General features: G+C 48.3%; 1 protein-coding gene across 2 annotated transcripts in view; it reads left to right on the forward strand.

Annotated features, from left to right (window-relative positions):
• The window catches only part of LOC126281537 (polyamine-transporting ATPase 13A3-like), a 383,790-nt gene that overhangs the window by 249,252 nt on the left and 106,789 nt on the right, over nucleotides 1-27,749 (forward strand). For both annotated transcript variants that reach the window (XM_049980588.1, XM_049980590.1), the window contains exon 8: nucleotides 2,768-2,972. In XM_049980588.1, coding sequence (XP_049836545.1) covers nucleotides 2,768-2,972 — 205 coding nt within the window. The remainder of the gene's footprint in view (nucleotides 1-2,767; nucleotides 2,973-27,749) is intronic.

Here is a 27,749-nt window from a genome sequence, read left to right on the forward strand (position 1 = left end):
ACCTTCTGTGAATGCTCTGAAAAGCTAATCATTTGCATATCACAGCATCTTCTTCCTGTCGGTTAAATTTCGCTTCTGTAGCACGTAACCTTCGTCGGGTAGCAAATTTAATGTCCAGTAGTAATTAAACAGTTTTCTGTTTGTAAGTTACAGTTCCACATCCTCATCTTCCTCCTCCACCTCCTCCACCTCCACATCACTGTCATCATAATAATTATCACGATCATCTTCATCATCATCACCATTCATTTTTAATCTGCTAGTTCGGAAAGGGTCGTTCCGGACATCTCTACATATAACGATACTCAAGCTACAGCTTCCAATGTGTCCAGCTTCGTAGCTGAGTGATCAGTGTGTCTAACTAATCGACGGGGTAATCGAGCTCCATTCCCGGGGCTGGCAGGGATTTTTCCTGGGCGGCAGGACTGGGGGGGTGTGCACACAGCTTCATGACACCAATTGATCAGCTACTCGAGTCAGAAATACTAGTACCGAAGTCTACAAAGATAACGACGACCGTGTTAGCGGCGTGCTAACCCTCTAACTCCCCAAACCACCCCGTGGCACATGAAATTTACTCCTTCGGCAGAGGATGACACGGCGGGCAGTCGGTCGCGAATGGTCCTTCAAGATTAGAGCGCCGGAGCTTCCAGGCATGTCCAGCTCATTATTTAACCTCATTTATCCATCATCCTGTAGGTACTGGTAGTATCGTTTGAGCAAAAAATGCGTTTGACCTTTCTTTGGCTATGTACCACACTAATCTCTATTTCTGTTTAGACTTCGTGGCAGATTACAACTACGTATCAAACATGAAGAACCTGGAAGTCTGTTTTTAACGAGCAATATTTCTACTGAATAAATCACCCAGGCATCACTCATGCCCCGCCCTCACAACTTCACTCCTGCTACATTTATTTCATTTTCATAACACTAATTGTAACATCCTAAACGCACATATTTTCTCTTACCCATTTCTTTGATTTCATGCTATTTTACAGCATCTACCAGGCAACTCACCAATTTTTAATTCGAGCGATAGGGATTGTCATATCACCACGTGATAAATTCCGGTCCATTGCACTGTTAATTCACCACCAGGACTAACGTCCAAGAAGTCAAGAACACACAACATTATTTCTTCATCGTCATCATAATCACCATCATCATAATCATTGTCACCACAAGCAGCAGTTAGTTCTTTTCCTTTAGGCTAAATAGGAATATACACTACTGGCTTTTAAAATTGCTACACCACGAAGATGACTTGCTATAGACGCGAAATTTAACTGACAGGAAGAAGATGCTGTGATATGCAAATGATTAGCTTTTCACAGCATTCGCACAAGGATGGCGCCGGTGGCGACACCTACAACGTGCTGACATGAGGGGAGTTTCCAACCGATTTCTCATACACCAACAGCAGTTGACCAGCGTTGTCAGGTGAAAAGTTGTTGTGATGCCTCGTATAAGGAGGAGAAATGCGTACCATCATGTTTCCGACTTTGATGATGGTCGGATTGTAGCCTATAGCCATTGCAGTTTATCGTATCGCGACATTGCTGCTCGCGTTCGTCGAGATCCAATGACTGTTAACAGGGAATCGGTGAGTTCAGGAGTTTAATACGGAACGCCGTGCTGCATCCCAACGACCTCGTATCATTAGCAGTCAAGATGACAGGTATCGTATGCGCATCGCTGTAACGAATCGTGCAGCCTGGTCTCGATATCTGAGTAACAGATGGGGATGTTTGGAAGACAACAACCGTCTGCACCAACAGTTCGACGACGTTTGCAGCACCATGGACTATCAGCTCGAAGACCATTGCTGCGGCTACCCTTGACGCTGCATCACAGACAGGAGCACCTGCGATGGTGTACTCAACGACGAACCTGGGTGCACGAATGGCAAAACGTCATTATTTCGGATGAATCCAGGTTCTGTTTACAGCTTCATGATGGTCGCATCGTTGTTTGGCGACAATGCGATGAACGCACATTGGAAGTGTGTATTCGTCATCGCCATACTGGCGTGATGGAATGGGGTGCCATTGGTTACACGCCTCGGTCACCTCTTGTTCGCATTGACGGCACTTTGATCAGTGGACGTTACATTTATGATGTGTTACGACCCGTGGCTCTACCCTTCATTCGATCGCTGCGAAACCCTACATTTCAGCAGTATAATGCACGACCGCATGTTGCAGTCCTGAACGGGCCTTTCTGGATACAGAAAGTGTTCGACTGCTGCCCTGATCTCCCACCAACTGAAAACGTCTGGTCAATGGTGGCCGAGCAACTGGCTCTTCACAATACGCCAGTCACTACTCTTGATGAACTGTGATATCGTGTTGAAGCTGCATGGGCAGCTGTAGCTGTACACGCCATGCAAGCTCTGTTTGACTCAATGCCCAGGCGTATCAAGGCCGTTATTACGGCCAGAGGTGGATGTTATGGGTACTGATTTCTCGGGATCTATGCTCCCAAATTGCGTGAAAATGTAATTAGATGTCAGTTCTAATATAATATATTTGTCCAATGAATACCCGTTTATCATCTGCTTTTCTTCTTGGTGTAGTAATTTTAATGGCCAGTACCGTAATAGTAATGATGGTTCTTTTTTTATGTACTGTGTACTATATCAACCCTTTAAAAATTTGCGACCGTAACTAGTTGTATAGTCATTATCACTGATGTAGCACCTGTAGGTGCATTGAAAGTGTAAAAGTCACTGGCTGCACTAAGCGAGCCTATGTGACCGGTGCAGAACCAGCGCAGCCTGCACGACACGGTGCACAAGACTGACGTGGTGACGGTGGACCGCGGCGCCTCCGGAGAAGGCACCCTCGAGGTGGAGACGACGCAGCTGGTGCCCGGTGACGTCATAGTCATCCCACCCAACGGCTGCGACATGTACTGCGACGCCGTCCTCCTCTCTGGCTCCTGCATCGTCAACGAGAGCATGCTCACAGGTCAGTCTCCCCACTCCAGTACTCAGAGCAGGCTAATGCTATCCTGCCATCGTTTCTATCTTCCTGGAATCTCGAGATCGAGGATCAGTGATTTCAACCTCTGGTAAGGCTCGTTTGAAAGCGTTGTGTTGACAATTACGACAGGAAAAATATTACCTGCTAATGACTCACCATGTGCATCAGGAGGTCTGAACCGTGAATTTACTTTCAAAACTTTTTCTTAAGAATTTACTTTATTTACTAGCGATTTACGAAGAACATTATACATTTAATCACACTGTGTGAGCGTGGAAGTAGTTGCCAGGGAGGAACTGATGAAATTTAAATCAAGTTGCCCTTAACAAATTGGAATTATACTCCTAAAAGCTTTTGTTTAAGAAACAGATTTAAAATTATAAGCAGAAAGGACCCTCTAAATTGTTGTTGTTCTCTTCAGTCCTGAGACTGGTTTGATGCAGCTCTCCATGCTACTCTATCCTGTGCAAGCTGCTTCATCTCCCAGTACCTACTGCAACCTACATCCTTCTGAATCTGCTTAGTGTACTCATCTCTCGGTCTCCCTCTACGATTTTTACCCTCCACGCTGCCTTCCAATGCTAAATTTGTGATCCCTTGATGCCTCAAAACATGTCCTACCAACCGATCCCTTCTTCTAGTCAAGTTGTGCCACAAACTTCTCTTCTGCCCAATGCTATTCAATACCTCCTCATTAGTTACGTGATCTATCCACCTTATCTTCAGTATTCTTCTGTAGCACCACATTTCGAAAGCTTCTATTCTCTTCTTGTCCAAACTAGTTATCGTCCATGTTTCACTTCCATACATGGCTACACTCCAAACAAATACTTTCAGAAACGACTTCCTGATACATAAATCTATATTCGATGTTAACAAGTTTCTCTTCTTCAGAAACGCTTTCCTTGCCATTGCCAGTTTACATTTTATATCCTCTCTACTTCGACCATCATCAGTTATTTTACTTCCTAAATAGCAAAACTCCTTTACTACTTTAAGTGTCTCATTTCCTAATCTAATTCCCTCAGCATCACCCGATTTAATTTGACTACATTCCATTATCCTCGTTTTGCTTTTGTTAATGTTCATCTTATATCCTCCTTTCAAGACACTGTCCATTCCGTTCAACTGCTCTTCCAAGTCCTTTGCCGTCTCTGACAGAATTACAATGTCATCGGCGAACCTCAAAGTTTTTACTTCGTCTCCATGAATTTTAATACCTACTCCGAATTTTTGTTTTGTTTCCTTTACTGCTTGCTCAATATACAGATTGAATAACATCGGGGAGAGGCTACAACCCTGTTTCACTCCTTTCCCAACCACTGCTTCCCTTTCATGCCCCTCGACTCTTATTACTACCATCTGGTTTCTGTACAAATTATAAATAGCCTTTCGCTCCCTGTATTTTACCCCTGCCACCTTTAGAATTTGAAAAAGAGTATTCCAGTCAACATTGTCAAAAGCTTTCTCTAAGTCTACAAATGCTAGAAACGTAGGTTTGCCTTTTCTTAATCTTTCTTCTAAGATAAGTCGTAAGGTCAGTATTGCCTCTCGTGTTCCAACATTTCGACGGAATCCAAACTGATCCTCCCCGAGGTCTGCATCTACCAGTTTCTCCATTCGTCTGTAAAGAATTCGCGTTAGTATTTTGCAGCCGTGGCTTATTAAACTGATAGTTCGGTAATTTTCACATCTGTCAGCACCTGCTTTCTTTGGGATTGGAATTATTATATTCTTCTTGAAGTCTGAGGGTATTTCGCCTGTCTCATACATCTTGCTCACCAGCTGGTAGAGTTTTGTCATGACTGGCTCTCCCAAGGCCGTCAGTAGTTCTAATGGAATGTTGTCTACTCCGGGAGCCTTGTTTCGACTCAGGTTTTTCAGTGCTGTGTCAAACTCTTCACGCAGTACCGTATCTCCCATTTCGTCTTCATCTACATCCTCTTCTATTTCCATAATATTGTCCTCAAGTACATCGCCCTTGTATAAACCTTCTATATACTCCTTCCACCTTTCTGCCTTCCCTTCTTTGCTTAGAACTGGGCTGCCATCTGAGCTCTTGATATTCATACACGAGGTTCTCTTCTCTCCAAAGGTCTCTTTAATTTTCCTGTAGGCAGTATCTATCTTACCCCTAGTGAGATAAGCTTCTACATCCTTACATTTGTCCTCTAGCCATCTCTGTTTAGCCATTTTGCACTTCCTGTCGATCTCATTTTTGAGACGTTTGTATTCCTTTTTGCCTGCTTCATTTACTGCATTTTTATATTTTCTCCTTTCATCAATTAAATTCAATATTTCTTCTGTTACCCAAGGATTTCTAGCAGCCCTCGTCTTTGTACCTACTTTATCCTCTGCTGCCTTCACTACTACATCCCTCAGAGCTACCCATTCTTCTTCTACTGTATTTCTTTCCCCTATTCCTGTCAATTGTTCCCTTATGCTCTCCCTGAAACTCTGTACAACCTCTGGTTCTTTCAGTTGATCCAGGTCCCATCTCCTTAATTTCTCACCTTTTTGCAGTTTCTTCAGTTTTAATCTACAGGTCATAACCAATAGATTGTGGTCAGAGTCCACATCTGCCCCTGGAAATGTCTTACAACTTAAAACCTGGTTCCTAAATCTCTGTCTTACCATTATATAATCTATCTGATACCTTTTAGTATCTCCAGGATTCTTCCACGTATACAACCTTCTTTCATGATTCTTAAACCAAGTGTTAGCTATGATTAAGATACCCTCTAAATATCAAGTTACAATTTATTCAGAGGCAGAAAGAAACAAATTTTTGAGTGTATGACCTTTCAGGCTGAGAACCTTGCCGTTCACTTTTCACGCGGCCGTAGTCACGACCGCTCGCAACAACCTCTGAAAGGCTACACAGGTGCAAATCTGCAACACACCAGATTACCTTAAAGTAAAGTTTTAACAATTCACACAAGCACACAAACTATGCACCCCATAGGAGGGATGGAAATGGTACAAAACACTAACATTAAAAGATTAACTTGCCACCGGAGGTGCAACTTGATTTTAACTTCTAAGAAAAATCTTATGGTGGAAGGGTGGCACCTTTTTATACTAAAATGACCATTTAAGTAAAGTCCCATGAAACGCAATCTTACATAAAATTATACAAGGTTGGCAAACGTTCAAAAATGGCTCAGAGCACTATGGGACTTAACAGCTGTGGTCATCAGTCCCCTAGAACTTAGAACTACTTTAACCTAACTAACCTAAGGACATCACACACATCCATGCCCGAGGCAGGATTCGAACCTGCGACCGTAGCAGTCACGCGGTTCCGGACTGCGCGCCTAGAACCGCGAGACCACCGCAGCCGGCTTGGCAAACGTGCTCTACAGTACACATATATCGCCTCTCAAGATGATAGGCAAGATAAAAACATCAGACCGAAGATGGAACACCCAGAAGTGGGACTGGTGGGCGCGGACCGCAGAGGGAACATCCAGAGCCGCAGCGGACGAAAAACGGAGCGGCAACGCTCCAACAGGTCATGGTGAGCGGACGCAGACCGCAGGCGGAACGCTTGGTACCCCAGACCGTAATGAAACCCCAGGAGCGGGTTTGGTGGGCGCGGACCGCAGAGGGAACATCCAGAGCCGCAGCGGATGAAAAACGGAGCGGCAACGCTCCAACAGGTCATGGTGAGCGGACGCAGACCGCAGGCGGAACGCTTGGTACCCCAGACCGTAATGAAACCCCAGGAGCGGGTTTGGTGGGCGCGGACCGCAGAGGGAACATCCAGAGCCGCAGCGGATGAAAAACGGAGCGGCAACGCTCCAACAGGTCATGGTGAGCGGACGCAGACCGCAGGCGGAACGCTTGGTACCCCAGACCGTAATGAAACCCCAGGAGCGGGTTTGGTGGGCGCGGACCGCAGAGGGAACATCCAGAGCCGCAGCGGATGAAAAACGGAGCGGCAACGCTCCAACAGGTCATGGTGAGCGGACGCAGACCGCAGGCGGAACGCTTGGTACCCCAGACCGTAATGAAACCCCAGGAGCGGGTTTGGTGGGCGCGGACCGCAGAGGGAACATCCAGAGCCGCAGCGGATGAAAAACGGAGCGGCAACGCTCCAACAGGTCATGGTGAGCGGACGCAGACCGCAGGCGGAACGCTTGGTACCCCAGACCGTAATGAAACCCCAGGAGCGGGTTTGGTGGGCGCGGACCGCAGAGGGAACATCCAGAGCCGCAGCGGACGAAAAACGGAGCGGCAACGCTCCAACAGGTCATGGTGAGCGGACGCAGACCGCAGGCGGAACGCTTGGTACCCCAGACCGTAATGAAACCCCAGGAGCGGGTTTGGTGGGCGCGGACCGCAGAGGGAACATCCAGAGCCGCAGCGGACGAAAAACGGAGCGGCAACGCTCCAACAGGTCATGGTGAGCGGACGCAGACCGCAGGCGGAACGCTTGGTACCCCAGACCGTAATGAAACCCCAGGAGCGGGTTTGGTGGGCGCGGACCGCAGAGGGAACATCCAGAGCCGCAGCGGACGAAAAACGGAGCGGCAACGCTCCAACAGGTCATGGTGAGCGGACGCAGACCGCAGGCGGAACGCTTGGTACCCCAGACCGTAATGAAACCCCAGGAGCGGCTTTGGTGGGCGCGGACCGCAGAGGGAACATCCAGAGCCGCAGCGGACGAAAAACGGAGCGGCGACGCTCCAACAGGTCATGGTGAGCGGACGCAGACCGCAGGCGGAACGCTTGGTACCCCAGACCGTAATGAAACCCCAGGAGCGGGTTTGGTGGGCGCGGACCGCAGAGGGAACATCCAGAGCCGCAGCGGACGAAAAACGGAGCGGCAACGCTCCAACAGGTCATGGTGAGCGGACGCAGACCGCAGGCGGAACGCTTGGTACCCCAGACCGTAATGAAACCCCAGGAGCGGCTTTGGTGGGCGCGGACCGCAGAGGGAACATCCAGAGCCGCAGCGGACGAAAAACGGAGCGGCGACGCTCCAACAGGTCATGGTGAGCGGACGCAGACCGCAGGCGGAACGCTTGGTACCCCAGACCGTAATGAAACCCCAGGAGCGGGTTTGGTGGGCGCGGACCGCAGAGGGAACATCCAGAGCCGCAGCGGACGAAAAACGGAGCGGCAACGCTCCAACAGGTCATGGTGAGCGGACGCAGACCGCAGGCGGAACGCTTGGTACCCCAGACCGTAAGGAAACCCCAGGAGCGGCTTTGGTGGGCGCGGACCGCAGAGGGAACATCCAGAGCCGCAGCGGACGAAAAACGGAGCGGCGACGCTCCAACAGGTCATGGTGAGCGGACGCAGACCGCAGGCGGAACGCTTGGTACCCCAGACCGTAATGAAACCCCAGGAGCGGGTTTGGTGGGCGCGGACCGCAGAGGGAACATCCAGAGCCGCAGCGGACGAAAAACGGAGCGGCAACGCTCCAACAGGTCATGGTGAGCGGACGCAGACCGCAGGCGGAACGCTTGGTACCCCAGACCGTAAGGAAACCCCAGGAGCGGCTTTGGTGGGCGCGGACCGCAGAGGGAACATCCAGAGCCGCAGCGGATGAAAAACGGAGCGGCAACGCTCCAACAGGTCATGGTGAGCGGACGCAGACCGCAGGCGGAACGCTTGGTACCCCAGACCGTAATGAAACCCCAGGAGCGGGTTTGGTGGGCGCGGACCGCAGAGGGAACATCCAGAGCCGCAGCGGACGAAAAACGGAGCGGCAACGCTCCAACAGGTCATGGTGAGCGGACGCAGACCGCAGGCGGAACGCTTGGTACCCCAGACCGTAAGGAAACCCCAGGAGCGGCTTTGGTGGGCGCGGACCGCAGAGGGAACATCCAGAGCCGCAGCGGACGAAAAACGGAGCGGCAACGCTCCAACAGGTCATGGTGAGCGGACGCAGACCGCAGGCGGAACGCTTGGTACCCCAGACCGTAATGAAACCCCAGGAGCGGGTTTGGTGGGCGCGGACCGCAGAGGGAACATCCAGAGCCGCAGCGGATGAAAAACGGAGCGGCAACGCTCCAACAGGTCATGGTGAGCGGACGCAGACCGCAGGCGGAACGCTTGGTACCCCAGACCGTAATGAAACCCCAGGAGCGGGTTTGGTGGGCGCGGACCGCAGAGGGAACATCCAGAGCCGCAGCGGACGAAAAACGGAGCGGCAACGCTCCAACAGGTCATGGTGAGCGGACGCAGACCGCAGGCGAAACGCTTGGTACCCCAGACCGTAACGAAACCCCAGGAGCGGGTTTGGTGGGCGCGGACCGCAGAGGGAACATCCAGAGCCGCAGCGGACGAAAAACGGAGCGGCAACGCTCCAACAGGTCATGGTGAGCGGACGCAGACCGCAGGCGGAACGCTTGGTACCCCAGACCGTAATGAAACCCCAGGAGCGGCTTTGGTGGGCGCGGACCGCAGAGGGAACACTTAGAACCGCAGCGGACGGAAAACGGAGCAGCCACGCTCTAGCAGGTCGCAAGGAATGGGCGCGGACCACAGAGGAAGCGCCTGCAGCCGTTGGTGGAGGGGGAAGGCCATAGGCATGAATACTGGACCAGGTCCACTCGAGGAGCAGTCTCAGGTCGCACCTGATGAAGATTACGAGCTACGTGACCGAAATGTCGTGCAAGTATGACGCTGATATCTGGCAGAACACCCGACAACCCAAGATGTCATTAGATCGCCGGGAAAACCTGAAGAGTTACAATAAATTCGTGAACACACCGAATCCGACAAACATGACAGACGCGCCTATTAACGTACGGCAGATTGATAGGTAGATTACCGAACAACCCAAACCGCAGGTTGCTCTAACCCGTCTCAACTCCACAAGGGAAAAAACGGACCACTATTCATAAATAACCACCTTCCCGCGGGCGGGCAAACAGAGAAGAATGGTGGGACGACCCCAAAACAAAGAAAACAAGTAGAATTTAACAAGTAAATCAAACAACATATCACCAATCACTTAACTTCTAATAAACTGCGATTTCTCGAGAAGGCCTGGCGCAGAGCCCCCAAATCGCTCTCCCGAACCGTCCGCTGCCAGACGCTTTAACGGACGCAGGAAGGCGCGTCGATCTCCCGTCCCACGGCGTCGCAGCTCGCACCGGCCAGACCGATGCTGTGTGTTGACTCCTGTTGCTCTCGTGTCGGCCGCGAAGCCACTGCCCTTGTCTATACGGCGCGTCCCACTGGACTCACATGGCGACCTCACGTGCGCCGACGCTCAAGGCGGACAAGTTATCTTGTGTCCCAGTGCGCGACCGACCAACCGATCGATCCAACCGTCAATGATCGTTGCCTGAGCAACTCGAGGAGACTGACGGCCTAACGCACAGACTCAGATGCAGGAACTCAGCCCCCCGACCGGGCGACCACTCGTTGTGTTATCTCACTGCGCCACAGATTCGGACGAGAGACAGACTAACAAGTTGGGGACGAGAGACTGACCCCAGACAGACTCCAGACTCACCCAGACTGACCTCGACTGACCCCCTGGCGAGCTCATAGGGCCTCTTAAGTGCACGTGAACAGCAACTTTTATCCCTCTCCCACCAGAGGGACACACCACGGCTCAAGGTCGACAGCAGATAAGTGTCAGAGAGATCAAAGGGATATATGTATTACACTTCACAAAATGGACATCGTCGACACTGAGGAAACGTTCAAAATAAACCATTGACTTACGCCATGAACACCAAATGATAAATGGCGCGTCACAGTAATCACAAAGGTTCGCACCATCGAGATCGAAGGCGAGCTCCTTGCGAGTAACAAACTGTGCAGGACGTCGAGCTAGTTACCCACTCTTAAAGAATGCATATTAAACATATTGGTGTAGCCGGCCCGGTTAGCCGTGCGGTCTATCGCACGGGCTTCCGGATTATGAAGGAGCGCCTGGTCCCCAGCACGAATCCGCCGGCGGAATTGTGTCGAGGTCCGGTGAGCCGGCCAGTCTGTGGATGGTTTTTAGGCGGTTTTCCATCTTCCTCGGCGAATGCGGGCTGGTTCCCCTTATTCCGTCTCAGCTACACTACGTCGGCGATTGCTGCGCAAACAAGTTCTCCACTTACGCGTCCACCACCATTACTGTACCACATAAACATAGGGGTTACACTCGTCTCGTGTGAGACGTTCCCTGGTGGTGGAGAGAGGTGGGAGGGTGCATCAGGGGCCGAACCGGACAACAATAACCCTGAAAGAGTAGTTCGGTGTGGGGCGACGGTGGGGTGAAGTGGACTGCGGTAGTCGTCGTGGGGTTGTGGACCACTGCGTCTGCGGCGGGGACGGAGCCTCTTCGTCGTTTCTAGGCCCCCGGTTAACATACAATACAATACAATACGAACACATTGGTGTAACTAAGTGATGAGAACATGGCAAGCACTCGAATGCGAAACAGTCTCTCGTGGAGGTTATCGTGAAACTGGCTACCCTTTAAGAAGTAGCTGGAGACAATGCGCTAACACGTTTTACAGGCACGGAAAACAAATATCCAGAGACAGAATTTGTCCAGTGGTTCCAGGTGGCATGAAATGCAATGTCACACACTTTTCAGGAGGGATAGTTTGCTCTAAAGGAGCATGACTGTTATACTCAGACCAGGAATCAAGCAAAGGCATGTTATTTTGACCAGCTTTTGGCTCATATCGTAGTTGTAGTTGTCTTATACGCATTTTCCCACTCTTGCTTCCAGTGACGCAAATATTCTCTGCAACCCTTACAAGATCACGCACCCGAGAAAGAATCGTAAGGGGCAGGGCACCTCCAAGTTCTCGCAGCACAATACATAACTGTCTAGTCAATTTACTATCCAGATTAACGGTGTGCATAATTGTATACGAATGCGTTAAGATTTAGATATAAGTTCATCTTGAAACAACTTTCTTTGTACCTCTAATTTCCAGAGTTCATTTCATATGCATTTTCTCTCCAGATCCCGATTTGTCGGAGTTGAAAACAAATTCCTTACTGAACAATGGGATAAGTTCGTTTACCTCTTCTACAAACTTTCAGGCAGTTTCGCAGTTTGCTGTGCATAGTCAACTTCACGCTTTGTTTGAAATTTCGTTATCTTACGTCTTCCAGTTCTGTAGCACTGCTTGAAGTTATGCAACTGTCCCTTCCTTCCCTTGACATCACTGTAATCTATATCGCATGCAATTTGATGTGCAAAACGTAGGTATCATAGCGCGCGTCCTGTAAATTGTATCGAACATCACTGAAACGCACAAACACCATTTTTTTTAACAAATGCGCCTTGTCCTCCCTTAAATATCTTTAGTTTTTTGTATGTACCACACGGTCATATTGCTGCTGTCCTATTCGAAATCTGCTCATAATTTTTTTTTAGCAATGCTGGGGATGATCCTCCATGTTCGTAATTATGTTTAGTGCTCGCTCCGTGGACAACGACTGCCCTCTCTTAAGTTTCACTGGAGACGTGACTCCTTGTCTCACAAGGACGATGAACTGTACGGCTGGACATTTGTTACAGTATCACTTTCACTTGTTAATCGTGTACCGTCGTCACTGTAATCCTCTAGTATATTTCCAGCGCAGTCGAGCGTATACGACAGCACACATTCCACTGACTCAACTTCCAGAAACACTAATATTTCATCTGCCACTTCTTTCTGATTCTGCGAAATTCCTTGGGTTCCTTTCCGACTAAATGTCAGCTTCGGTGACTGTTGTAGATATACTGCAATGTTTGCTTTGTTTATCGTTGCCATTGCTTTGCCTTGTATCAACATCACTGGCAGTGCAGCACTGTCGTCAGTTACTTGTCGACTAAGCGATTCGCCTAATCTCCACAGTCTCATGCCGTGTTCACTATTCCTTACCTCCAGTTGCCGATATCAGCCGGTAATGTGGGTGCGTGGTAGACAATACGTGGTGTGTCGATTGCCGTAAACATCATTGACCTATTGCGACCTCGCACTCAACGCATTCCTTGTCAATCAGCAGAAAAACACTGATGAGCCTAACAATTATAGTCTCTTTCATTACTTTGGATATAAAGTCTTTCATTATGTTTGAGCCCATGTTTGGGTTAATAAAGTACTCTTGCCTTGGCCACTAAATTCTTTTTGTTGCAATCCCTATGACGCGTTTCGCTTTAACTGCCTCATCAGAGAGAGCTGTGGTACAAATAACTAACGTTAAAATGCACGGAACAGACATTTTATAAAATAACAGTGTTTAGAGTAATTGTGGTGACGCATGAGTAGAATAACATACCTTGTGGATACGTAATAGCTAGTAAAAATTCTCTCTTCCTCAACATCAGATGCCAAACTGGCTCTCACCGTGCGGTGTATTACAAGGTAAACACGTTCCGCCACCAAATGGCTGAAATGAACGGCATGTTTGGAATATGATTTCATTTATTATTTTAATGTGAAACAGGTATTCCAAACATAATTACACTCCTGGAAATTGAAATAAGAACACGGTGAATTCATTGTCCCAGGAAGGGGAAACTTTATTGACACATTCCTGGGGTCAGATACATCAAATGATCACACTGACAGAACCACAGGCACATAGACACAGGCAACAGAGCATGCACAATGTCGGCACTAGTACAGTGTATATCCACCTTTCGCAGCAATGCAGGCTGCTATTCTCCCATGGAGACGATCGTAGAGATGCTGGATGTAGTCCTGTGGAACGGCTTGCCATGCCATTTCCACCTGGCGCCTCAGTTGGACCAGCGTTCGTGCTGGACGTGCAGACCGCCTGAGACGACGCTTCATCCAGTCCCAAACATGCTCAATGGGGGACAGATCCGGAGATCTTGCTGGCCAGGGTAGTTAACTTACACCTTCTAGAGCACGTTGGGTGGCACGGGATACATGCGGACGTCCATTGTCCTGTTGGAACAGCAAGTTCCCTTGCCGGTCTAAGAATGGTAGAACGATGGGTTCGATGACGGTTTGGATGTACCGTGCACTATTCAGTGTCCCCTCGACGATCACCAGAGGTGTACGGCCAGTGTAGGAGATCGCTCCCCACACCATGATGCCGGGTGTTGGCCCTGTGTGCCTCGGTCGTATGCAGTCCTGATTGTGGCGCTCACCTGCACGGCGCCAAACACGCATACGACCATCATTGGCACCAAGGCAGAAGCGACTCTCATCGCTGAAGACGACAGTCTCCATTCGTCCCTCCATTCACGCCTGTCGCGACACCACTGGAGGCGGGCTGCACGATGTTGGGGCGTGAGCGGAAGACGGCCTAACGGTGTGCGGGACCGTAGCCCAGCTTCAAGGAGACGGTTGCGAATGGTCCTCGCCGATACCCCAGGAGCAACAGTGTCCCTAATTTGCTGGGAAGTGGCGGTGCGGTCCCCTACGGCACTGCGTAGGATCCTACGGTCTTGGCGTGCATCCGTGCGCCGCTGCTGTCCGGTCCCAGGTCGACGGGCACGTGCACATTCCGCCGACCACTGGCGACAACATCGATGTACTGTGGAGACCTCACGCCCCACGTGTTGAGCAATTCGGCGGTACGTCCACCCGGCCTCCCGCATCCCCACTATACGCCCTCGTTCAAAGTCCGTCAACTGCACATACGGTTCACGTCCACGCTGTCGCGGCATGCTACCAGTGTTAAAGACTGCGATGGAGCTCCGTATGCCACGGCAAACTGGCTGACACTGACGGCGGCGGTGCACAAATGCGGCGCAGCTAGCGCCATTCGACGGCCAACACCGCGGTTCCTGGTGTGTCCGCTGTGCCGTGCGTGTGATCACTGCTTGTACAGCCCCCTCGCAGTGTCCGGAGCAAGTATGGTGGGTCTGACACACCGGTGTCAATGTGTTCTTTTTTCCATTTCCAGGAGTGTATTTAATTGCAAGCAATACATAATACATTATAAAACATGTTATTACTTTACAGTGAACATTATTGTACATCAGAAATACAAAACTTGAATTGCATGACGCTAAATTTAAAATTCATTTAAGAAATTAGCGGAAGTTACAATTAATACCTGTGCAGTAGAAGGATGTGAATGCAGTATTAACACAAACCATAACTAACGGCGTTCCATATTTATAAGAAAATGGATTTTATTTTAAGGTCGGGAGAGGAAAGAAATTCTTTATATCACATCTTAGGGGGGGGGGGGGGGCGAAGTCACATAAAAACAATAATGACCATTATAACAGAAATGTCATTAAGCAGTATTGATGATAAACAATGCGACACGGCTGTGGGTATTTTCCAAAGTCTGACATTCTTGCGAAATTTGTCTTTACGTGTCGTGACTGATTCACTGACTCATTATCGCCCAGCCCAAACCGCTAAGGATAGGAAGTTGAACTTTGAAGAGGGTGGTGATCTTATACTGTAAGCAATATTTATGAAGGACTTGTCGAAATTTAACTCCGAAAGGTATGAAACAGGCGATGAAAGATTCTTTTAAAATACGTCGCAACTAACGAAATTTTAAAGCTAGAACTACGAAAATTGGCATTTGGTTTATTGGTCAGAAATAAATAAATACTTGTTTCAGTGATTTTGGAAGTTCAACCCCTAAAGAGGTGAAACAGCGTATGAAAGTTTTTGTGGAAACGTTTCATTATGAAAGCATTTTTGAAGCTACATCCATGAAAATTTGTATTTGGTTCTGAAATAAAAAATGTGTGTTTCAGTGTTTTTCGAAATACAGTCCCTAAGGAGGTGAAATATGGGGTGAAAATGTGTATGAAAGTATTTCGTTTTATTAAAAAAAAATTTAAAGCTAAATTTTTTGGAAACTGGTGTTTGACTTCTCGGTTAGAAATAAAGAACTTAGTAACACAAACTGAAAGTTTCTGTGGAAATACCACAAGAACTCAAAAGGCAGGATTTAAAAAAAAAATCTTCGGCTCCAGCCAAGCATATTCGGAAAACATTATGCTTGTGTGTCCTTAATTAGCTATTTAATAGTCGCGACAGCAAATCGACTTTGTCAGAGTTGCATAGAAAAAGAGAAGGATCTTTAATATATTAGTTTTTCAGTAGGTATAACACATATTTATAAAATTATTTTTGTTGTAATGACTATGCAAACGGGACCGAAGCGGCATGCACTAAGCTAGTCTATAATAAACCAATACTAATACTTGACATAAAAATGTGTGTAATATATTTAATTTTGCCCACATATTCAACGAAAACAAAAACTTCAACAGTTATGGGCGGTGCATCATGTGAGGAGCGTAGTTACAAGAATGACAAACAACAACAGATCCCGCGTGACATGCACGTCCACCATCACATATCGATGCAAATGAAATAATTCCCGAAGAAACTGCTATTGTATGAGAAAATATTGGAGGCAAGATCACCGATAATCTCGTCAATCCTCACGTTTAAAGGGTGGCCGCCACAATAAAGTAAGAGCAAGAACCCAGTACCGCAAGGTTCAAATTGTTCACATGGCTCTGAGCACTATGGGACTTAACATCTGAGGTCATCAGTCCCCTAGAACTTAGAACTACTTAAACCTAACTAACCTAAGGACTTCACACACATCCACGCCCGAGGCAGGATTCGAACCTGCGACCGTAACAGCAGCGCGGTTCCCGACTGAATCACCTAGAACTGCTCAGCCACAGCGGCCGGTGTACCGCAAGGAATGAATTCCAATACGCTGCCAAAGTTTCAGAAAACAATATTTAATCCGTCACCGAAAAAGTGGTTTAGAAATCATAATTTCCATGGTGCCCTTCAAATTAATGTTTCGTAGTGAGAAAAAAAGCACACTTAAATCGCATAAAGTGCCACGACGATTCTCAAAGCCATCAAGGAACCAACTTCACATTGTCGCACACTAAAAAATATTATTACATTTGCAGCGCCATCGAATTATGACCAATGCCCAATGCGAGACTGAACGCCGGTTGGAGGTGTTGTGAGTGCATGACTCAGTAAGGAAAGTGTGCAGGTGGAGCAGAGGGGAATGGGGAATCGCTTAGCGACGATACTCGCCGTGAATGGGGAAACCCAGTAACATATGTGAATTTGACAAAGAGACGGAGTGTTAGGCTCCGCGCCTGGAAACGTGCGAGAATCTTCGCGTGCTACTGTTGTTAGCATCTTTGAAACGACTGTGAAGCCAGGCAAAGGCGACAAGGTGCTGTAAGTCGACGCCTCGTCACAGTAGGTGGCTTTCGGAGACTTGCCCGCTCTGTTAAGCAGGACAGGCGGCCATCTGTGGCAGATTCGAAGACGACGGAGTGCAACACTGGTGTAGTCACAAGTGTTTCGGAGCAAACCGCTTAACGGAGATTGTTGAACGTGGAACTTCGCACAGCAAACAACCACTGTGTGCTCACATGTCGACCAAATGACATCGTCAATTACGGCAGCGGTAGGCACTGAACGATCGAGATTAGACCGTGTATCAGTGAAAACGTGTTGCCTGTTCCGATGAATCAGTGTCTCTTGTTACACCAAGTCGATGCCGTCATACAGGAGAACGGCTGCTCAAAACATGCTCCATGTCGTCTAGAGTTAAATATAATTTTAGTTCTTTTCTGAAAAATCTATAAATTTCTTGGGTTTTAAGCCAGTCTCAGTACAATCACACATAGTTTATAAATTCACAGAAAACCGACTACAACACATACTGATACACTTTCTTCTTCACAACATCCAGTAACACACCAACAAGCTGCCTTCCATTCCATGCGTGTCATCTCACATCCGTGAGAACGTCGAAACGGGATATTCAAACGGAACAATAAAATGTGTTGTAGTGAACAGTTGACGACATTCTACAGAAGAAATAAATAAATAAAGGTTTAATTCTATCTTTATCACACTCTGGAGTAAAAGCCAGAACTAAAAACTTGCATACTGTACCGTAATTACGGAAGCCATTCAACAAATTAGCGAATACTCTCAAGTCTTGCACTACTGAACTTTCCGAGTTGCAACATAAAAAAATGGCTCTGAGCACTATGCGACTTAACTTGTGAGGTCATCAGTCGCCTAGAACTTAGAACTAATTAAACCTAACTAACCTAAGGACAGCACACACATCCATGCCCGAGGCAGGATTCGAACCTGCGACCGTAGCGGTCGCTCGGTTCCAGACTGTAGCGCCTAGAACCGCACGGCCACTCCGACCGGCAGTTTCAACATAGCTGCATCAAAATTTTCCCAGTGATCCAGTAATTTGTTTATATGTTTTTTTATTTCAGTTAAGGCCCACAGTCCTTTTAAATATATCAGGTTATTAATTTCGGTCGGTAATGGACATCTCCAGAGCCGAGTGCATACTGTTTGCAAATCATATCCAGTCGGGATGTGTAAAAATAATAGTCACAATAATGAGCCAAACAAGTTCGTCGTATACATATAAATCGAGGTACCATATGCACAGTCGTAACACGCATGCTGACTCTATGAAGAGAAACTTCCTGGCAGATTAAAACTGTGTGCCCGACCGAGACTCTAACTCGGGACCTTTGCCTTTCGCGGGCAAGTGCTCTACCAACTGAGCTACCGAAGCACGACTCACACCCGGTACTCACAGCTTTACTTCTGCCAGTATCCGTCTCCTGCCTTCCAAACTTCACAGAAGCTCTCCTGCGAACCTTGCAGAACTAGCACTCCTGAAAGAAAGGATACTGCGGAGACATGGCTTAGCCACAGCCTGGGGGATGTTTTGTGTGGACGTTGTGAGGATGGGGTGTGAGTCGTGCTTCGGTAGCTCAGTTGGTCACAGTCCGGCTTTCGCCGCCGTGCAGTGCGGACGTGTTGTTTGTTTCCGCCTGCGGAGCGCGCGCGCTCGCTGTTGTTTACATTTCAGCGGCCGTCACTTACGTGTCGCTTACGTGCACTAGAGCCATGGCCAATCGTTTTCGAAAATCAACTTTACGATTCAACTTCTGCAACGAATACGCACGACCAAAGGCCTTGCAAGTGGAACGCTTCCTACGCGACGTTGCTAAGATCCCAGCTTCCGACATCTTGGGCGTCCATTTGTCCATATTAAGCAGTACTGTGTACGTGAAAGTTGTCAACGACGCGGTGTGACACCAACCATGGATTACGCCTTTGCCACGCCGACGGCAATGTCGAAGCGGTCACTGTCGACCATGCCGGCTTAGGAATGAGCACCATACGAGTTTTCGAACTCCCGTTCGAGCTACCGGCGGAAGACGTTATCGCGGCTTTCCGCCCCAATGGCACTGCACACGGCCTTACTGCCGAACGCTGGGCGCAATTCCAAACGTACCCCGTTCTTAACGGTGTACGGCAGATCACCATCGACCTCCATCGCCACGTGCCATCTTACCTGCAAATTAGTGGGTGCCGAGCGGTTGTCATATACGACGGCCAACCCAAGACCTGTTCCGGGTGCGGAAAAGAAGGCCACCTCAGATCTGAGTGTCTTCAGCGACGGATCACCCAATTGCCAGGCGCTACCGTGGCACCTACGGCTCCGACGACGATTTTACCGATCGCCTACGCATCGGCGCTCTCTTCTCCTCCCACCGGTCACCGCTCATCGGACCATGTACCGGTGACCCTTCCAGCTGCTATGGATACCGCCGGGGCCGACACGTCGCGCTCAAAGCCAGACGTTACTACGGCGCCACTACCAACAGCGACGACTTCCGACACCCACCAGCCTGAACATATGGACACCCCTTCATTTGACGTTCCCGCGACGGCCTTCCTCTCAGAGCGACGCGACTCCCTTCCGTGTTCCTACACAGAGGGACGAACCCGCAAACAACGTTCACCTAAGAGGCGCAAGAGGAGGCGTCGTACGGTCTTGGAACGAGACGGATCACCTCCCCCTGATGCTCCAGAGGTCGTCCGACACGGCGAGGCCTCAGAGAACCTACACGACGATACGAATGACAACATGATGCCGACTGTGGATGTTTCGATGCCAACTCTACTGGCTCGCTCAGGTGCTCCTGAACCAATGGACTCCACCGATGCGACTGCCGCCGAAACGTCCTCCGCCCCTACGACTGAAGTGGAACGTACGACCATCACAACGACAGAGCCCTCAATGGTGTGGAGTGAGGACGTCGATCAGGACGCGGACCACACGCTGGGGACAGAGTTACCCCAGACGGAAGTATCGTTACGCCGCTGATAACGCCGTCAGGTGGCGCACGGCACGACTCGCCGTTGCCTCGCCCCTCTTCATCCTCCGCCGGTATTCCCCTTCACGGCGGGGGACGGCTCCAAACCTACCGAATAGCGACGATCAACACTAACACCATCAGCTCACCTGTGAAACTTCAACTGCTGCGGGAGATGATATTGGCGTCGGACGTCGATATAGCACTACTACAGGAAGTAAGCTTGGCCACACTTCCAGACGTCGCGGGATATAACAATTATCCTTCTCCTGGTGACCACCTGGGACGCGGCGTAGCCATCTACGCCAGAGAAGGCATTCCAGTGACCGATATCACATACCTTCCATCTGCCAGAGGCATGGCCGTCACCGTCATGGGGACGCGTATCGTCAACATTTACGCTCCGTCAGGCTCCACCCGCAGACGCGACAGGGCACTCTTCTATTCAGAAGAAATCGCTCCTTTGTTTCTTGGACGCTGCGACCATTACTTGCTTGGGGGTGATTTTAATTGTGTCTTGCACCCTAAAGATCAAGTGCCCCACTACAACACCTGTCAAGAACTGCGTCTTGTCGTCAGAGATCTGTTGCTCCGCGACACTTGGGAAGTTCAGCACGGCGACGGCCCTGGACATACTTACCAGACGAGTCACTCCGCGAGCCGCCTGGACAGAATTTACGTCTCTCGGGAACTCACACCTGCAGTCCAAGGTGCAGAAATTTGGCCCCTGGCCTTTTCGGACCACTGTGCCTACATATGCAACATTTTCTTCCCCAAGCAAGTGGTCTGGCGTAGTAGTGCACCGTGGAAGCTAAACACCTCCCATCTTCATGATCCTGAATGCCTTCAACGTGTTACCGAGACATGGGCCACCTGTGAACGTCGCTTACCTAAATACTGCACGACCTTGACCTGGTGGCTGGAATGTGCCAAACATGCCATTCGACGTACTTTGATTCAGTATGGAAAGGAAGTTGCTATGTGGCGCCGGCACACTACCGACTATTTCTACGCCGTTCTCCGCGACCTGGACGCCCAACCGCCCACACCCGACACCCAGAGGGAACGCAGCAGGATTAAGGCCCAAATTGTAACTTTGACACGCCGTCGACTGCAGGGGGCTATGGTGCGAACCCGATATCAAGATTCGGCGGAACAGGAACATCCGACCATGCATCATATCGCCTCCGATAGGAAACATCGGCGACAACAACTCATCACCGAGATCACAACCTGTCGCGGCCAGCACGTCACTTGCCAGGCCGAAATCGTCAGTGCCTTTGTCGATCACTACCACACAATGTACCAGGAGGAGACTACCAACAACCACGCTGAGGAGTCTGTGTTACCACACGTAACTCGCACCCTCACCAGCGACGAAGCGGGTGAGCTGATGGAGGAAATTACGCGTGACGAAATCCACGATGCAATCAAAAAAGGTGCTCTGAATAAGTCACCTGGTGTCGACGGATTGCCGATAGAATTTGATCGTGCTATCTTCACACTAATGGCGTCACGGTGGACAACGATGTTTCATGAACTGCTGACGATGGGGAACGCCGTACCGCCGTCCTTCGTCACGGGAATTATTATACCCATCCACAAACCGACACCAGATGTGACGACAGCACATTATCGTCCCCTGACTCTGCTTAACGCAGACTGTAAAATTTTTACACGCCTCCTGGCAACGCGATGCCGCAAGGTCCTGCCTAGCATTCTATCCCCGGAACAGACAACTCCGGGCGGCTCAGTTAATATACAAACGGCCACAGGAGAATGTCGCGATTTAATTGCACTGGCAGCGGCGTGCAGACTCCGCGCCGCAGTGGTTGCCATTGATTTTGACAGCGCATTCGACAAAGTGTGGCATCCTTTTCTGTTCTCCGTGATGAACCACATGGGTTTTCCACCAGCCTTTATCGACGTAATCCGGCGCCTGTACGGCACCGCCAAGTCGCTGATTCAGGTTAATGGCCGTGTGGTGGGACCAGTGGCGATCCGACGTTCCGTACGGCAAGGCTGCCCACTTTCGACCCTACTCTATGCCATCAGCCTGGAGCCACTCATCGGGAGTCTGACAAGCCACCTTTCTGGTCTCACTTTGCGACAGCACAGTTTTCGATGTCGTGCGTATGCGGACGACCTCCTTCTCTTGATCAGCTCACGGAGTGAAACACACACGGTACTTGATTTGATATCAACGTACGGCACTGCAGCGGGCAGTAACATGAATGTGACTAAATCCGCGGCGATGCCCATTGGACGCGGCCTCTCACACGACGACTTAGCACCTCTCCCGTGTGTACAGAAACTACGATACCTTGGTATCATTTTCACCTCCACCGTGCGCCGCTCCGCTGCCATCAATTTTCGGCGTTCTCTCCAAACCATCCGCTCGACGGTGCGACAAAATCTTCTCCGACGACTCGATTCTTTACAACGTGTCCAATACCTCAATCAACATGTGGCGTCCAGAATGGTCCACATTGCACAGGTCCTCCCGCTGCCATCAACTATTGGACGCAGCTTCCAGGCTGCCTTCGGATACTTCCTTACGGCCTGTACGCTCTTTAAGGTCCGCTACGACGCGCCCACCCTTCCCCCGCGAGCGGGTGGCCACGGTCTTGTCAATGTGCGACTCCGCGCGGCGTCCTTGTACATGTCCACCATGCACAAGCACTGGCACGGGGCACCTCCCTTACGCGCAGCTTGCTGGAAATTCTTGTGCCCTCGACCATAACACCACCAGTACCAGTCGGACACATCAAGCACCATCTGACGCATATTTCTCATTTCATCGTCGACTTCAGTTATGCTGACACACACTTACCGACCACGCGTTCTCCTCGACCTAAAGATTTTTACACCCCACTCCTTCGTTCCATATCCAGCAACAATATCGAACTGCGACATCCGTCCACGCGGTGGCCCACGGTTTGGCGTCACATCCACCAGCCTTTTCTTCCCTCCAACGTCCGGGCAACATGGTACCAAGTCGCAAATGAAAAATTCGCCACAAATCATCGTCTTCACGCCATCGGACTAAAGGACTCTCCATTCTGCTCCATCTGCCACCTCATGGATGACGATGTCCATCAACTGACTTGTGCTGCCACCAGTGACGTCTGGAAACTTGCCCGACAGTTCGTTGCCTGTTACCTCCGGGTTCCGCCGGACTCGATTGACCCATGGTCTTTTATCCATCCTGAGAATACTTATTTCCCCGCCACAAAAAATCATGCGATTGTATGGGTCAAGGGATGGACCATCACCTACATGTATAATGATGGCGACCAATCACTCCTTGATTTCTGGCAGTACTTACAAACCGCCCACAGTGAAGTCGAACAGCGACCGCGCTACCGCGCCTTCTTCGCTAATTACCTACACGCGATCTTTACGTCACCCCCGCTCAGTTGGATGGTACCACACACCGACAGCACTCCCGCCCCCCCCCCCCCCCCCCTGCTTACAACTGAGACCCCTCGCGCTGCTTTCTACATTGTAACCCATAGTGGAGTAGGCGCATTGACACACGCCTCCTTTCTTTTATGCACTACACCAGATAAACACTGGTTTTTCCCTCACTCCACTGTAAATTGCTTTACACCTCTTAGCTTCCATCAGTATTATTAGTTTTTTTTTCCTACACCTTGCTCATACTAAAAAACTTGCTCACCTTGTACGAGTATCATATCTTGTGTTATTTTCGCCGAAGGATGGCATTTTTCTTGTATTTAAGTTTGTACCAATAAAGATCTTTTGTTCATTTACCCTGTTCCTGGCGAAGAAAAAAAACATAATAAAAATAATAAAATAAAACATAAATCACAAAGCTTGTTTGAGGGAGTGATTCAGGGGGAGGCATTGCGGCCAGGCCTCGGGTTCCGACCCCTGCCCGCCTTGTCTCCACCTACTCACAACTGAACACTCTTTAATTTTTAAAAAAAAGATGGTAAAAAAAGTTGGTATAGCACTTGCCCGCGAAAGGCAAAGGTCCCGAGTTCGAGTCTCGGTCGGGCGCACAGTTTTAATCTGCCAGGAAGTTTCATATCAGCGCACACTCCGCTGCAGAGTGAAAATCTCATTCTCTATAAAGAGACTTATTATGCTAAGAAGATTCAGTCACAACTGTGCATGTGGAACTTAAATGTTATAGGTATACGACGGAACTTTTTTCTTATTATAGTGACTGTATTACTTTCATACACGTCAAATCGGTATGATACGCAAATTGTGTGTATTCTGCTCTGAAAATGGTTATTACTGACCGAAATTAGTAACCTGATGTATTAATAAGAAAAAATTGTGCTCCGTAACTGGAGTAAAAAATTATATAATTACTAAAATTCATTTTATCTAACAGACGCCAAGGCCCATTTGTTATTCAACAGCAAGACTAAAACAGTAATACTGCTGTTTGTAAATTCATTTGCACTGATTGTAGCAAATTATGTAAGGTAAAACAGGTGAGGCTGCAGCAGCTAGAGCATGAGTACCACCCATTTGATGGCAGTAAAATTTTCTGACTACCCGCTTGTTCCTCCTGAATGGTGATTTATAAATATGGGAAGTCACTTTACTTTACAAGATTCATAAAGCAGAGTTACTGCAAGTTAAAACATACAATAATAACTACTTACAAATAGTTAATATCAGTTTTTTTATGAAAACCTAATGAAAATGTTTTAAAACCCCTACCGTCTACCGTCCACCACGAAAGCTGGGCCGGCCGTTGTAGCCGTGCGGTTCTAGGCGCTACAGTCTGGAACCGCGTTACCGCTACGGCCGCAGGTTCGAATCCTGCCTCGGGCATGGATGTGTGTGATGTCCTTAGGTTAGTTAGGTTTAAGTAGTTCTAAGTTCTAGGGAACTGATGACCTCGGATGATAAGTCCTATAGTGCTCAGAGCCATTTGAACCATTTTTGTTATTCCATACAACCGTTAATTTTAAATTCACACAGATTGTATGTTTCAATATTGTGTGTTTTCGTTATGTTCACTGTATTTGAAACTATCAGTCTTCTAAATTGCAATTAAACACTGCAATTTGACATGTTTATTGCATAACACAAGTTATTAGCTGTCAATTTGACATTTCTCATTTAATGTCATGACCAAAGATCCTGCGTCTGTTGATACTGTCTTTGTTTCTAAGGTTTGGTTTCCTGCACACTAGTGCCTATTGCGGGCCCTAGTCAGTTCTTTCATGACGATAACACAATAAGTCGAAAACCTATTCGAAATGAACCAATTTTAGTAGAACCAAAAGCACTTTGCTTGTTGCTCAAATTAGAATACGGAGTCGTTCTGCTTACAAGTGATGGATGAATCCATAAATGCAATAGTTTGGTTTGCTTAAAGATGTGAAAAAATTCTTTTCAAACAATACTGAATTGTGATTCTTAGAAACAGCATTTTTGGCTGATTTCCGTTTTGTGTTTCAAAAGATCCTGAAATGTTATTTTGAGTTACAGCATTTTTGTCAGATTTATGCTTACATTTGTAAGTGTCGTGTGGACTCTATGCACATTCTCGAGGTATTACTCCGTTTGGGCACTGATCTTTTCGGATAGGCCACACGATGGATTGCCTGGAGAATGTGCGTGCAGATGACTGCAGTAAACTGCAGGAGCGTCTATAGAAAGGTCCCAGAACTGCTCTCATTAATAAACGGTCACAACGCCCATATAGTACTAGGAACAGAAAGTTGGCTGAAACCAGACGTAAACAGTAATGAAATCCTAAACTCGGATTGGAATGTATACCGCAGAGATAGGCTGGACAGTGAAGGGGGAGGCGTGTTTATAGCGATAAGAAGTGCAATAGTATCGAAGGAAATTGACGGAGATTCGAATTGTGAAATGATTTGGGTGAAGGTCACGGTTAAAGCAGGCTCAGACATGGTAATTGGATGTCTCTATAGGCCCCCGGGCTCAGCAGCTGTTGTGGCTCAGCACCTGAAGAATAATTTGGAAAATATTTCGAGTAGATTTCCCCACCATGTTATAGTTCTGGGTGGCGATTTTAATTTGCCTGATATAGACTGAGAGACTCAAACGTTCATAACGGGTGGCAGGGACAAAGAATCCAGTGAAATATTTTTAAGTGCTTTATCTGAAAACTACCTTGAGCAGTTAAACAGAAAACCGACTCGTGGCGATAACATATTAGACCTTCTGGTGACAAACAGACCCGAACTATTTGAATCAGTTAATGCAGAACAGGGAATCAGCGATCATAAAGCGGTTACTGCATCGATGATTTCAGCCGTAAATAGAAATATTAAAAAAGGTAGGAAGATTTTTCTGTTTAGCAAAAGTGACAAAAAGCAGATTTCAGAGTACTTGGTGGCTCAACACAAAAGTTTTGTCTCAAGTACAGACAGTGTTGAGGATCAGTGGACCAAGTTCAAAACCGTGGTACAATATGCGTTACATGAGTATGTGCCAAGCAAGATCGTAAGAGATGGGAAAGAGCCACCGTGGTACAACAACCGAGTTAGAAAACTGCTGCGGAAGCAAAGGGAACTTCACAGAAAACATAAACATAGCCAAAGCCTTGCAGACAAACAAAAATTACGCGAAGCGAAATGCAGTGTTAGGAGGGCTATGCGAGAGGCTTTCAATGAATTCGAAAGTAAAGTTGTATGTACTGACTTGGCAGAAAATCCTAAGAAATTTTGGTCCTATGTCAAAGCGGTAGGTGGATCAAAACAAAATGTCCAGACACTCTGAGACCAAAATGGTACTGAAACAGAGGATGACAGACTAAAGGCCGAATTACTAAATGTCTTCTTCAAAAGCTGTTTCGCAGAGGAAGACTGCACTGTGCTTCCTTCTCTAGATTGTCGCACAGTTGACAAAATGTTAGATATCGAAGTAGACGACAGACGGATAGAGAAACAATTAAAATCGCTCAAAAGAGGGAAGGCCGCTGGTCCTGATGGAATACCAGTTCGATTTTACACAGAGTACGCGAAGGAACTTGCCCCCCTTCTTGCAGCGGTGTACCGTAGGTCTCTAGAAGAGCGAAGCGCTCCAAAGGATTGGAAAAGGGCACAGGTCATCCCCGTTTTCAAGAAGGGACGTCGAACAGATGTGCAGAACTATAGACCTATATCTCTAACGTCGATTAGTTGTAGAATTTTGGAACACGTATTATGTTCGAGTATAATGTCTTTTCTGGAGACTAGAAATCTACTCTGTAGGAATCAGCATGGGTTTCGAAAAAGACGGTCGTGTGAAACCCAGCTCGCGCTATTCGTCCACGAGACTCAGAGGGCCTTAGACACGGGTTCACAGGTAGATGCCGTGTTTCTTGACTTCCGCAAGGCGTTTGTCACAGTTCTCCACAGTCGTTTAATGAACAAAGTAAGAGCATACGGACTATCAGATCAATTGTGTGATTGGATTGAGGAGTTCCTAGATAACAGAACGCAGCATGTCATACTCAATGGAGAGAAGTCCTCCGAAGTAAGAGTGATTTCAGGTGTGCCGCAGGGGAGTGTCATAGGACCGTTGCTATTCACAATATACATAAATGACCTGGTGGATGGCATCGGAAGTTCACTGAGGCTTTTTGCAGATGATGCTGTGGTGTATCGAGAGGTTGCAACAATGGAAAATTGTACTGAAATGCAGGAGGATCT

This window comes from Schistocerca gregaria, chromosome 7, assembly GCF_023897955.1.
Source record: "Schistocerca gregaria isolate iqSchGreg1 chromosome 7, iqSchGreg1.2, whole genome shotgun sequence".
Lineage (NCBI taxonomy): Eukaryota > Metazoa > Arthropoda > Insecta > Orthoptera > Acrididae > Schistocerca > Schistocerca gregaria.